Source organism: Cladophialophora psammophila (assembly GCF_000585535.1).
Source record: "Cladophialophora psammophila CBS 110553 chromosome Unknown aczJe-supercont1.37, whole genome shotgun sequence".
Lineage (NCBI taxonomy): Eukaryota > Fungi > Ascomycota > Eurotiomycetes > Chaetothyriales > Herpotrichiellaceae > Cladophialophora > Cladophialophora psammophila.
Window position 1 is genome coordinate 240,611 of NW_006912958.1, and position 14,238 is coordinate 254,848.

The following is a 14,238-nucleotide window of genomic DNA, read 5'->3' on the forward strand; positions in this document are numbered from 1 at the left end:
TGACTAGACAACTTTTTCACCTTGCCACCGCTCTACCAGCCCAGCACAGCCCATCACAGCACAGCCACCTTGCCTTGTTACACTACGAAGTTTTTACTTCTTATTTACGCCGTATTTAAAAGCTACTTATCGTTAATAAGATCTACGATCGCGGCGATCTTAGTGTCTTAACGTCTATAAAGATTTAGAGTCTCGTCGATATTCTATCGCGCGAGATATAGACGGTCGTCGCTTACGCCGCCCGTCTCGTTCTTAATCTCTTTACTATTAAGGATATACGCGTAGTTAACACTACTCTAAATAACTCTAAAGTAGTAAGCGTATCGTCTACGATTTAGATAGATCTACTTCTTAAGACGATTCGTATTAACATTAATATACTTTATTAATATATATATATACTCTCTTCTTACGTATCGTATACTAATAGTAGTAGTGAAACTTCGAGCTCTATAAGTAAGACGATAAGATCTTTAATATCTTCGAGAAAAATAATAATAACGATAGCGACGACGATAATTAGTTAACGCGTACCATTAAATAATTAAATAAAATATAAATTAATATTATTCTTAAACCGCGTACGAGTCGTACGCGTATTACTTATAGCTCTATATAGTTAAATAATTAAATTAGACTTAGACTCTAAGAGTTACGATTATCGTCGTAGACTTCTCTACGATACGCTAGCGTATCGTTACGAAAGATAATATAGAATCGTAGCTTTTTAAAGTAATTAAATAATACTATATTAGTAATCGCTTATAAGTATAATACGTCTCGCTTACGAAAATTAGATAATTACTTTTATTTCTTTACTTTTTTTATACTTACTTTAAACTATTTAATTTCGTACTATACGTTCTCTAAGTACTCTTTTAGCTTTTAGAAATTATACGTCTTAGAGAACTCTTTTTATCTTACGTAGAATTAAGTCTTATCTTAAAGTTAACGTTTCTTAAGTACTTTCTTAATCTCTTATTCTTTCTTCTTCTTAATATTAATAAACGACGATAAAACGACTTTAAATCGCGCGTAATACGCTTATAATAAGAAGATATAAAAGATATAGTATAGTTAGCTATACTTCTTGTGGAATATCGTCCTTTAAAGGTTTATATTAAACCTTAAGTCACGTGATTAAATACGAAGTTTAACTTCGTATTTAGACCTAGAGTCTATGAAATCACGTAACTAGTGCGATATTAATTCCGCACTCTATTAAATAATTGGTCGTGCTTACTAATATTAATTTGAAATCAACATTTTAAGGGTCTTAACTATGGACACTCATTATCTATATAAAGACCTTTATTCTCCCTAGGTAGATAGTTATCTTCAAGTTCTTTAATAGTCAGTTACCTACCTATAAGGTTTACGATCTATATGAGCCTTACTATCTATACATTAGATAGTTCTCTATGTCCTCCGAATAGATTATAAGCCCGGGTTAATTATAATCCGGTGCTACTATAAGGTATTATCGACTATTATTTTATCGACTACTATCTTATCGACTACTATCTTATCGACTTAATCTATTACGAACTAGTCTCGACACTAGTGAACGATAATTCGGTGAATAGACTTATATATTAAGTCTATTAAGTCGATCGAACTTCCGGTTACTAGGTTATCGTTATTAACCTAGCTATCCTAAGGCTAATAGTTATCTATACTATTATAAGACCTTCGGTTCTACTATATATATATATATAGAGAAAGATATTCTCTATATATATATAACTTAGTATAATGGCGAGTGACTTAAATCCATTTAGAGTTCCTCGACTTAGAGAATCTATAAACTAGAAATTCTGGGCTTTACGAATGAAAGCCTATATAATCGATAAAGACTACGAATCGGCCTTATATTCTATTATCCCTTACGACGAAGAAAAAGGTACTAAGAAGAACTATTAAATCTATTTATCGGAACGAGAGAATAAGTCTATTAAGGCTAGTGCTTTAATACGACTAGCACTCGATGATAGTCCTCTTATATAAGTTAAAAAGATAAACAACGCTATCGATATATAGGATAGGCTTAAAAGCCTTTATGAACCTAAAGGCTTTAGTTCTAAGTTCCTTATATATAAGGAACTATTTAGGACTAGCCTAACGACTTCAGGAGGTTCTATCGAAGCCTATTTAACAAGAATTAAGCGATTATCCGACGAACTAGCGGCTAGAAAGCTCGCTATACTAAATAAGGTTATTATAGCTTATACGCTAAATAACTTAACGACCGAATACGAAAACACCGTCGCGATAATTACTCAAAGTCTCAGATCTAGCGAAAAAGAGATCGATCTATCCTCTATATTTAGCTATCTACTAGACGAAACGAGACGTCTAAAGTCGATTCATCCCACTGAAATGGCTATGAATATTAATACTAAGGCTGTATCTAAGCCTAAGTGTTCCTATTGCCATAAAAACGGTCATAAAATCGAAAAGTGCTGGATAAAAAACCCTAGTCTAAGGCCTTCTAGAGTTACTAACCCTAAAGACCTTAAAAAGGCTAAAAAAAGCGAACCTACTCTTCTAGTAAAAGAAGAAGGTTAACTGGCCAAAGAACTAGTTAAGGGTCAACTAGTCGAACAAATAGAATTCGCTCTATCTACAATAGACGATTTACATAGCCAGAATACTTAGATACTGAACAGTGGGGCTAGTAGATATATATGCTCTACTAGGGCGCTATTTAGCGACCTAAGGCCCTATAAAACGACCTTAAACTGGGGTAATATTTTCAATATCCTAGTAGAATGGCTAGGGAACGTCCGAGTACGTTTCAGGTTAACTGGTCGAACTGTAACTATCTAAGATTATCTATATATACTATAAATGGGCTTAAATCTATTAAGCCTAGGCGCACTAGCTAAAAAGAGAGTATCTATATCGATAGAAAATAACTTAATTAATCTATCGGTAAAAGATAAGGCGATAGCTAAAGGTTATTATAGATATAACCTTATAACTATCGATATCTATCCTACTACCGAATACGTCTATTCCGCGGTAGATATAGATATTTAGTATTAACGAATGGGTCACATAGATAGTATAGCCTTAAAGGCACTACCTAAGAAAACCCTAGATTACGATTTACCTATAAAATCGTTTATATCGATAAAAGAGTGCGAAATATACATTCAATCAAAGGCTACAGCAAAAATTAGTCGAATACCGATGCCTAGAGCTCGAGAAACCCTCGAAAAGATTCACTCTAATATATGTGGACCTATAACGCCAGAGACCTTCCTTAAACAGCGCTATATCGTCTCGTTTATAGACTATAAGACAAGATATGTAACTATTCGCTTAGTATTATCTAGCAGAGATTAAGTCTTTAATAAGTTTAAAGACTATCTATCGGAAGAAGAGAACCAATTAAACGCTAAACTAAAGCGTTTATATTCCGATAACGCTAGAGAATATAAAAGCGAACAGTTCCTAGCGCTATTTAAAGAAAAAGGCGTTATAGTAATCTATTCAGCCCCTTATACGCCTAAACAAAACGATATAAGCGAAATATTTAATCGTACACTTATGAATAAGGTACGAGCGATGCTTATATTCTTAGAACTATCTAAAGGATTATAGAAGAAAGCGACTATAGCCGCTATCTATATTTATAATAGGACCCTATATTCTAGCCTAGAAAACTTTATAACGCCTTACGAAGCTAGATATAACCAGAACCTAATATTTTAAATATAAGAACCTAGGGATTTATAGCGTATAAAAGAGAACCAAAGGAATCTCTTAAAAAGCTAGATCCTAGGGCAAATTCTTATATTCTAGTCGGTTACGGATCGAATTAATATAGGCTTACTAAGCCTAGCGCTAGGTATACGGTTACTATAGCGCGAGATATTAATATACTGAAAGGAGTCTTCATAAAAGACCTTCTAGAACGTCTATCTAGCAAACTAGCTAAGATACAGGCGCAGATCGACACTATAATAAATAAGTAACTAGTTGACTACTTAGAAAATCAACTAGTTAAATCAATAAACGATTAACTAGTTAAATAAATTGATAATTAACTAGTAAACGATTAACTAGTCGAAAATAACAACTCTATAAGAGATTTAAGACCTATAGAGAATTAATCATTTATCGAACAAATGGAATATTATACAAATAACGAGTTTACGTTATTAGCTACCGATCCCACCTATCTCGAGGCTATACGTTCTAGCGACGCGCTAAAATGGAAAATAGCCTGTTAATCTAAGATAGATAGCCTTAAAAAGCGTAAAACCTAGATACTAGTCCCTAGGACTACAGATCTAAAGGTTCTAGATGGGAAATAAGTCCTTAAAATAAAGAATTCTAATCGAAATTCTATCTATAAGGCTAGATAGATAGCTAAAGATTTTTAACAACGATATAGCATCGATTATAACGAAACCTTTGTAAATACAGTTAATCCTATAGCCTAGAAACTACTTCTGGCTATAGCTGCCTATCTAGATCTCGAAATACAATAATGGGACGTTAAGAACGCCTTTATTAACGCCTATTTACAAGAAAAGGTCTATATACAGCAACCATTAGGTTAGGAAGACCTAAACCACCCTGGTTAGATATATCTATTATTAAAAGCTCTATATAGGCTTAAATAATTAGATAAAGAATGGAAAATCTACCTAAAAGGTCTCTTACGAGATCGAGGTTTATTCCCACTAAAGATAGATCAATCTATCTACTCGAATATCGACTAAACGGTTATCTTAATAGCCTATGTCGACGATATCATTATTATATCTCTAGAAAAAGTAAAGATTAACTCCTTATTTAAAGATCTATCTAAATCTATAGAAATAAGAAATTTAGAAGATATAGATAAATTTCTAAATATTAAGATAACTAGAAATCGCGAGGATAAGATCTTATCTTTAAGCTAAGATTAATATATTAAAAAAATACTTAATAAATAGCTAAAAGATAAAAGACCTATAAAACTCACTAGTCCTATTCTAATAGACTTAAAATTTAAGCCTATAGAAGGAGACGTAAAACCTAAAGATATAAAGAAGTTCTAATAGTAAATAGAAGCCCTTATATATCTTACTATAAAGACTAAACTAGATCTAGCCTATCTAGTAGGCTATTTAGCTAGATATATATCTAATCTTAATCTTAGATACTTTAAAATACTTAAAAGAATCTAGAAATACCTATCTAAAACAAAAGATTTAGATCTATTCTATTAATCTATATCTACTAGTATTAAATACTATATAGATTTAGATTAGAAAGATAATATAGATACTAAAAGATCTACTATTAATTATTTATTTATCTTCCGCGGTACTCCTCTATTCTAGAATTTAAAATTATAGCGTATAGTGGCGCTAAGTTCTTACGAAGCCGAATATATGGCCCTAAAAGAGGCTATAAAAGAACAACAGTATATTAAGGCACTACTAAGCGAGATAAAAGAACTATTAAAATCTAATCTCGCTATAGAATGTCTAAATATATATACTAACTTAAACTTAACTATGGAACTAGTAAAAAACCCCGTATATTACGCTAAGACTAAGTATATTAATATATAATATTACTATATACGCGAAAGCATTTAAAATAAGCTAACTAAGTTTATATAAATATCTACGAAAGGTTAACTAGCCGATGGTTTAACTAAGTCTATAATAACTGAAAAATAGATCGCCTTTATTAAAGAAATAGACTTACGAAACCTAGGCTAGTAAAGAGCCCTAGATACCTATAGACTATTCAACAAGTCTATAAGAATTAATCGGAATAACGATATTTCGAATATAAGCTAGAATATAGCTAAAACTAGCTATATTTAATTTAAGGGGGTGTGTGGAATATCGCTCTTTAAAGATTTATATTAAATCTTAAGTTACGTAATTAAATACGAAGTTTAACTTCGTATTTAGATCTAGGGTCTATGAAATTACGTGACTAGTGCGATATTAATTCCGCACTCTATTAAATGATTGGTCGTGCTTACTAATGTTGATTTAAAATTAACATTTTAAGAGTCTTAACTATGGACACTCATTATCTATATAAAGACCTTTATTCTCCCTAGGTAGATAGTTATCTTCAAGTTCTTTAATAGTTAGTTACCTACCTATAAGGTTTACGATCTATATAAGCCTTACTATCTATACATTAGATAGTTCTTTATGTCCTCCGAACACTTTCTAATCTAAATATTACGTAATAAATTTAATCTTACTTTTAAACTATTCTATATTTAACTAAATTTTTTTTCTTAATACGTATCTTATTTTATAATTTATTTAAGACTATATTTAATACTATTATACTATATTTATAAATATATAATTAAAAATATTAATAATATATTAATTTTTAAAAGTTTTAAATTTTTTATAAATTATAATTATTTTAGTTAATTATATTTTTATTTATATATTTTTAATTAAATTAAAACTTATCTTATATATAAAATTAAAAATAATTTATTAATTTATATATAAAAAATTTAAAACTTTTAAAAATTAATATATTATTAATATTTTTAATTATTTATTTAAAAAGATTAAATAATAAATATTTAAAATGATAATATAATTATTAAGATTATTTATTTAATTATTTATTAATAGTATTATTTAAATAACTTAAACGAAATTTAAATTATTTTTATATATTAAGTCTTAGATTTATTTATCGTAATATTCTTTAAATTTTATAATTAATCGGCGCTTTAGTTTATAATTTAGCTAATTAGAGTCTAGTCTCGATATTAAATCGAAGACCTAAGATAATAAAGTATTTATTAACGAGCTTTCTCGGTCTATCTTCTATATTTCTCTAAAGATTAATCTATATTATATATGTATCTTAGAATTTTATGAATACGACTTAAAGTGTTTAGAAACTATTTAAGTTTAGTGGCACTATACTCTTTATCTATCTACTTAGGTGCTTAATGTAGTTCGATTAACGGATACGTAGATTAAAAAAATATATGAGAAGCTAGTACGCCGACATCTCGCGATTTTGACCTAAATTAAGTTGGCATTCTCGACGGCCAGTCCCTGTGTCGACCCAGCTATCCGTGGTGAGCCCGTGGAGACAGGAATCGATGATGCCTACACTTGGTCTACTGTTCCTAGAAGTCTTGCCCCCGGCACTACTCATGCCGACTTCTTTTCGAGCGCCAGTCCTTCCGGCCTGAGCGGGGTGCGACCAGGCCGCAGCCGGATCTTCATATGTTGATCACGCTGATATGCAAACCAGTACTGCCACCAAGTCAGTCAAAGCCTGGATGAGGGCTCGATGAACATACCGTTGTGATACGCCACGGATTCTTCAGGTCAACCATCTCGACGTCGAAGTAATAGAGGAGCTGAGCGATGAATTTATGAATTTCGACCTAAAGATAGACCCATGTTAGTCCGACAGGATCTTCTGAATCCCTATTTGCCGCGGGTTGAGGTATTCAACTTACCAAAGCGATGTTTTTTCCTACACACATCCTCGGTCCGCTCCCGCCGAATGTCATAAGACTGGTATCCATATAGCCAGCTTTGTCGCGGTCCTCAAGCCAGCGCTCAGGGCGGAACTCATTGGCATCCTCCCCAAAGATATCACGATCCCGATTCTGAGCCATCGGGCTGATGCCCACGATCGTTCCAGCGGGTATGTACTGATCCCTCACAGTGAAATTGTACGGCGCATGTCGCAGTAGTTGAAACACAATGGACGGCAGAAGGCGCGTGGCTTCCTTCACCACCGCCTGAAGCATAGGGAGTTGTTGGGTCTGGAGGTACGTTATTGGTTCTGTCCCTTTGTTTGCGACGTAGAAGTTGTCGACTTCGTCTTGAACTAAGCGGTAGTATTTCGGGTATTTACACAGGTAATGCAAACACGATCGCATGCCGATAGAAGTGGTGTCTGCTCCGGCGCCACTATGATTGCCATCAGTCAGAGGCTCCAAGGTACAAGGTATACCCAAGGGCAGTGCACTCACATAAGGTTCATCGCCTCAATGAGCACTTCATTTAGAGGGGCTGGGCTACCGTCTTTACATTTCATCCGGCAAAAGTGACTGAGCATGTCGTCACGTTTGATTTTGTCCTGGTTCTCTATCCGATCTTTCACCCTATCTCTGCTCCACGTCGCAAACTCCGCGAACACAGGTGGAACTCGCATCATCCAAAGCAAGCCTTGCGTCAGCGAATTATTGACAATCCATGCCTGACCAGGGAAGTGGCCGAGGTTAGAAAGTGTAAAAAAGATATTGAAGACGTTAGCTCTCAGGTTATTGACGTCTGTCTCGGTCCGCAAATGACCCAGCTGCGTCCCGTATGCCAGCTCACCGACAACATCAAAAGCGAATGCGTTTGTCCACTTGGCCATATCCACGCTCGGGCCGAGTTCTGCTTTTTCCTTCAGTCTCCAGAGAAGTAGGTCCAAACAGTTTTGAATGTACTTCTCATACTTCAGAATCGATGACATTGCATAAGCTCCAGCGACCCGTTTTCGAAGGTAAGCATGGTACTTCTTATCCAGCTCTGAGAAAAGCTGTGGTGCCGTATTAGGAGGATCCCACACTTTGTACCACGCCGTTTTTTTCGCGTTGTGGCCATGGCCGTAGAGATGCTTCATGGCGAATTCGTCCACAATGGAGAGCTCGTTGGGTGCTATGCGGACAATGCGTCCATATTTCTGGTGCAGTTCGAGAACGTCGTCATGCCACGTTCCTTTCATGTACCGGTTACTGCGCCATAAGCCGGAAAATTTGGCCAGGAAGGGGCCAGGAAATCGTGACAGTGGATGAAAGAAAACACGATAAGTCGTGAGAAGAAGCTGGACTACCAATAAAGCCAGAAATGAGGAGAGTAGGGCAAGCCGAGGGTTATCAGCCAGCCAGATTGTGATGGAGTGGTGGCTCGGAAGTTGCCATCTGGCATCCAGCTGTTCTTGCAAATTTCGTAGAGCCATGATGTTTTAGAGCAGTGAAGAAAGGATCCCTTCGAAAAAGTACTCGGCAACAAGGACCCATCGCAGAGTCCAGCATCTTAACAGGTATACCACCGAGCTGCGTCCTTTTAATTGTCCCTCTTGGGATTCAAATTGGGTGCTACCCCGCAACATTTGGATGCTCTTCGACCTCTGACGACCGCCCCTCAGAAAACCAGCACTTTGATGCGGAATGCAATCTGGGAAGGTCAGAGGCAAATAGTATGGAGGAGCCATGCTCGGCACCTGCTTTGCCGCTGAGGAACAAGTAGTCGTCCACGTGCAGCCTCTTGGGCGAGAAGAGCCCCCAGAGTTTCCGCGTTGAGATGAATTCAACCCCGCCACCCACTTCAATGTTTCGCGTCCCAGGAATGGGGTCTACAAGTGCGGAGGCTTCGTCCCCGTGACGTTCTGCACAAAAGTGATGGAAGCATACACAAGATGTGGATAAGTGACGACGTTGGAATGCAAACTCTGTTTACACCACATATTTCCCGAAACAGGAATTGTGGGTTGCTTCTGCACAGCAGAAACGGGATGAACCTCGGGAAATGACTCCACCATCCTGGAGGGGTTGACCGGACATTCGAGATGCTCTGACACACTTGAAGCAAACAGCGAACAGTTGTGGTATGAAAATGTTAACCAGGGATGGATTGATCGTGATCTCAACATCCAACCTCCTGCTCAAGAGAAAGAAATCGCACGAACCGTGCCTCAATCGATATAACCCCGACAGCATCACTAATTCTCCGCCTTCTAGTCCTCATCGTCGGACAGAGTTGGCTTCGCTCCTTCATCAAGAGCAGATCCTATAGACTGCCTCCTGTGGTTCTAGGCGTCCCGGTCTTTAGCAACACTTTCCAGATCCCTGCACTTCAGCAAGGACCATGGGCCAAAAAGCTGGCTGAAAAATATGGAGAGATATAAGTAACATTTGTTTAGACTCTTGAAATCTCAGTACCGGGCTAGAAGCCAGACTCACATCGTATTGTTACTAAGTTCACTTACAAATTCGGTTCTTAAACTTAGGTATTCTTAAATTCGTCCAGGGTGGTGGCTAACCTTATGGAACGCCGGACGGCCATTTATTCTTCTCGGTCACCCTTTCCTATGACGTAGGGAATTATATCGGAAAATTCTAGAATCGCGCTTATACTCTATAATGAGTAATGACGAACTTTACGAAAGATTATACATTAAATCTTAACTGTAGGAAAGCTCTATATATTCTTCGAGGATCTAGAGTCGAAACAGCTATTATAAGACTACCTAAAAAGCCGAATAAATAGTGATGTTAGAGCTGCCGCTGGGTACTAACTGAGCCAGCTATTCTCAGTAACAAGCCCTTAAATAGTATAAACTAAATATAGATAACATAAGTGTTAGGATTCCTACTGGGGCCTAACTAAGGGGTCTCAGTAATAATTCCTTAAATAGTATGAACTAATTATAAATCACGCAAGATATAAGTAGTCGATGTTACTAAGAACTGTATAGTTCAATAGCTAATATAAATTAGCTACGAAGAGAGTGTAACTAACTAGAGAAGAGAGTACAACTATATACTTATATAGTTTTTCCGGATAAGGTAATATAGAATAGTATATTAATATATAAATATAATTTAGTTCAATATATTAATAGTTCACTTCTTTTCTATTCTAAATATTACGTAATAAATTTAGCCTTACCTCTTAAGATTACCTTATATTCGGTTAAGCTTTCTACCTTAGTATACTCCGCGTTTATAGTCTATCTAAGACTATATTTAATACTATCTCTCTCTTAGATTTATTTATTATCCTTAATATACTTAAGATAAATTATATCTATATATATTTTCTCCCTTCTTTCTTTCTTTATTATAGCTAACTATATAATTCTCTCGTATTATTAAGGTTCGTATTAAAGATTTCTTAGTAAGTAGATAGAATCTAACGATAAGTATATATTTAAGATATCTCTATAGTATATAGTCAATACTATACACGACTTAAAGCGTAAGAGAGAAAAGAGTGCGCCTTCTATACGAGGAGTGTGCTAGTAATAAGGATACACTTCTTAAGTCGTATCTCTTAGCTAATGGTTTAATTATATTAGACGTTCGTTCTTTCGATATTCAGCCGAATCCGTAATACTATCTCTCTCTTTAAGCTTCTCATCCTTAAGAAGCTATAAGTAATAGAGTCGTCGTATTCGTCCCGTATACTCTTTAAGTTATACGGTGTAAAGCGTACTTCTTAGTATTTATATATATTTGTTCTTATCGATACTTAGTTAAATACTTATATTTATAGCTCTATATACGTAGTCTTATATATATAGTCTCGTATATCTTAGTCTTATTCTTCTTTATATATATTATAAATAATAATAATAGTGTAATAAGGCGAGGTGGCTATGCTATGGTGGGCTATGCTGAGCTGATAGAGCGGTGGCAGGCAGAGATCTATTAGGTCACATATCAAATCTAAATGGGCTAGCAGAGAAGAGGGTGCGGAATAGTTTACAGTGCTGGCAGTGTGCCATTCATTACAGATTAAACGGTTTTAAGCAGAGTATCATAAATTCCATGGCTTTTTAGCGCTATCTATCTAATTTCTAAGTGTTTTCATCAGTTCTATCCTATTCCTCGATGCTACCGCTGTGCTAGGCGTTCATTGCTCCAGCCGCTACCTCTCTGGGTGGTGTTGGTGGTGGTGTTGTCTTATCAGTATTAACCAGAAACGCGTTCTCGATTCCCGATCTACTAAATAGGTCTCTATACGTTGTTATACGTATACGCCGAACTCTAAAGTGCTTTATTATATTTGGTGACCGCGGGAAGATAATCTATTTATCGAAGATTCGAGCTCTTTACGACTATATCTTAATAAAATACTATATTAAGAATTACTAAAGTTAATACTAAAGAGTAGAGAATACGACGAAATAAGAATTCGAGATTAACGATTAAAATTTACGTAGATATCGGTTTAACTCTAAAAGACGATAAGGCTACTTATAGAGATAGAGTTCGCTAATTATTTAGAAAATCTTTTCTATGAAAGAGTTTAGAATCGAAATATTAAGAAGAATTTAAGATAAATAACTTTTTAAAGAAGTAAATTAATTAGTCGCGAATAAAATACTATAGTAAAGATATTTCCGAAGAGAAGATATTCGATTAGTAAAATGAGACGCTATAATATTATAATATATAAAGATTAACGCGAAACTTAAAGAGAAAGAAGATTATCTCTTTAAGACTTAAAAGAAATTCTTCTAAATAAGCCGTCGAAAAAGTATATTTATCGAAGAACTAAGATATAAGAAAGAAAAAAGATATATGAAATAACGAAGAAAAAAAGAAATAAAGAGACACGGAATATAAGTAAGTTTTAAGATAGAGAAATATTTTAATAGAGAATTTAATATAGAGCTATAATAGTAATTCTAGACTATTACGGTTAGATAAATAAAGAAGATATTATCGACGGCTAGCTATTATTACGTCGAATATAGTTTTTTTAACTAATTAATATTCGAGATACGAACTTAGTCGACGCTATAGAGATTACTCGCGTAATATTAAAGCTAATTAAAAAGGTCGGTTCTCTTATATACGGAGATTACTTATAGACCGGAAGAATTACGAACTAAGTATTAAAAGACGAGATCTATTCGACTATTAAATTAAATTTCGAGAAGAAGGCGCCTTACTAAGAGCGTAATTAGTTTATTTATTAATTTAGTTACTACTATAAGGAATCGGGGGTGTTTAAGAGCTTCTAGATTAGTTCTCTTAAAATATTAAAACGATAATATCGGAGTAATCTAAAATACCGAGATTTCGGGGACTAACTACGAGTACTTCTTTAGCGTCTTTCGCTATCTTCTTATCTTCTTCTAAAGATTCTTTATAGTCGTCTTTCTTAGAACTTATATAGATAATAACGATACCGAATCTAACGACGATAGCGTAGAATAGAAATAAGCTAATTATATTAAAGATACTATAGAGAAGTAAAAAGAATTCCGAATATTTATTCTTTAAAGATCTAAATATTACGATATTTTTAGAGAATTTCGAGTATTTATTTCTATATAATCGATAATTAAAAGAAGATTATATTAAAGTAGTTATTCGTTTTTATAATCGTTTCTATATAGTAATTATTTATAATCTATCTAAATATAAACTACTAAACTAAGGCGAGGCTACTAGCCATAGGTATTAACTCGTACGGCGGTGAGATAGTCTCTTCATAGTACGCACACTTAACTAAAGAAAGTTCTTTCGTTCGTAACTTAATTAATTACTTTATGAATAATAGTCCCCGAGAACTATATAAGAAGAATCTTAGTTTAGCGTCGACGCCCTAGCTAATTATAAAGCTATTCACTACTTTAAACTTCTTCTATTATATTTCTTCTATTGTCGCTCGCTTTCTTAACGACCTCGCTTAAGACTTAACTATTGTAATAAAGCAAGATGGCTGTACTATGATGGGCCGTGCTGGGCTAGTAGAGCGGTAGCAGAGAGGAAAAGTTATCTAGTCACATATCAAACCTAAATGGGCTAGTAGAAGGGGATATAGAATAGTTTACAGTGCTGGCAGTGTACCATTCATTATAGATTGAGTAGAGTATTATGAATTCTATGGCTTTTAGCGTCGTCTACCTAATTCCTAAGTGTTTTTATTAGTTCTGTCCTATTCGTCGATACTCCCGCTATACTAAATATTTATAGCCCTAGCCGCTGCTTCTCTAGATGATGTTAGTGATGTTGTCTTATCAGTATTAACTAGAAACGCGTTCTCGATTCCCGATCTACTGAATAGGTCTTTATACGTTGTTATACGTACACGCTAAATCCTAAAGTACTCTATTATAGTTAGCGACCGCGGAAAGATAATCTATTTATCGAAGATTCGAGCTCTTTACGATAATATCTTAATAAGATACTACATTAAGAATTACTAAAGTTAATATTAAAGAGTAAAGAATACGACTAAATAGAAGTTTAAGGTTAACGACTAAAATTCGCGTAAATATCGATTTAACTCTAAAAAACGATAAGATTATTTATAGAGATAAACATCAGCAATTTTTCCCGCGACTCACAGCATTCTTATATACCCAGGGAGCCCAGGGAGCCCACAGTCGCTCACAGCTCTTATATCTAGGCTATGAGCTCTTATAGACTATCTATTTTTAGTAACTTTTATAATATACTTATTATATAATATTATTAAATTTAAAAAG

General features: G+C 34.6%; 2 protein-coding genes across 2 annotated transcripts; one reads left to right on the forward strand and one right to left on the reverse strand.

Moving 5' to 3' along the window:
• Positions 1 to 7,160: 7,160 nt before the first annotated feature.
• On the reverse strand, positions 7,161 to 8,970 carry A1O5_12793 (uncharacterized protein; the record flags this gene model as incomplete). The annotated part of the gene is made up of 4 exons (XM_007753362.1): positions 7,161 to 7,265; positions 7,313 to 7,399; positions 7,475 to 7,934; positions 7,997 to 8,970. 4 exons carry the CDS (start codon positions 8,968 to 8,970, stop codon positions 7,161 to 7,163), a joined length of 1,626 nt encoding a protein of 541 aa, XP_007751552.1.
• Positions 8,971 to 9,729: 759 nt separating this feature from the next.
• Positions 9,730 to 10,104, forward strand: A1O5_12794 (uncharacterized protein; the record flags this gene model as incomplete). The annotated part of the gene is made up of 2 exons (XM_007753363.1): positions 9,730 to 9,927; positions 10,021 to 10,104. A coding segment is annotated over one exon (189 nt), but the record flags the coding sequence as incomplete, so codon positions are not given.
• Between the last annotated feature and the right edge of the window lie 4,134 nt (positions 10,105 to 14,238).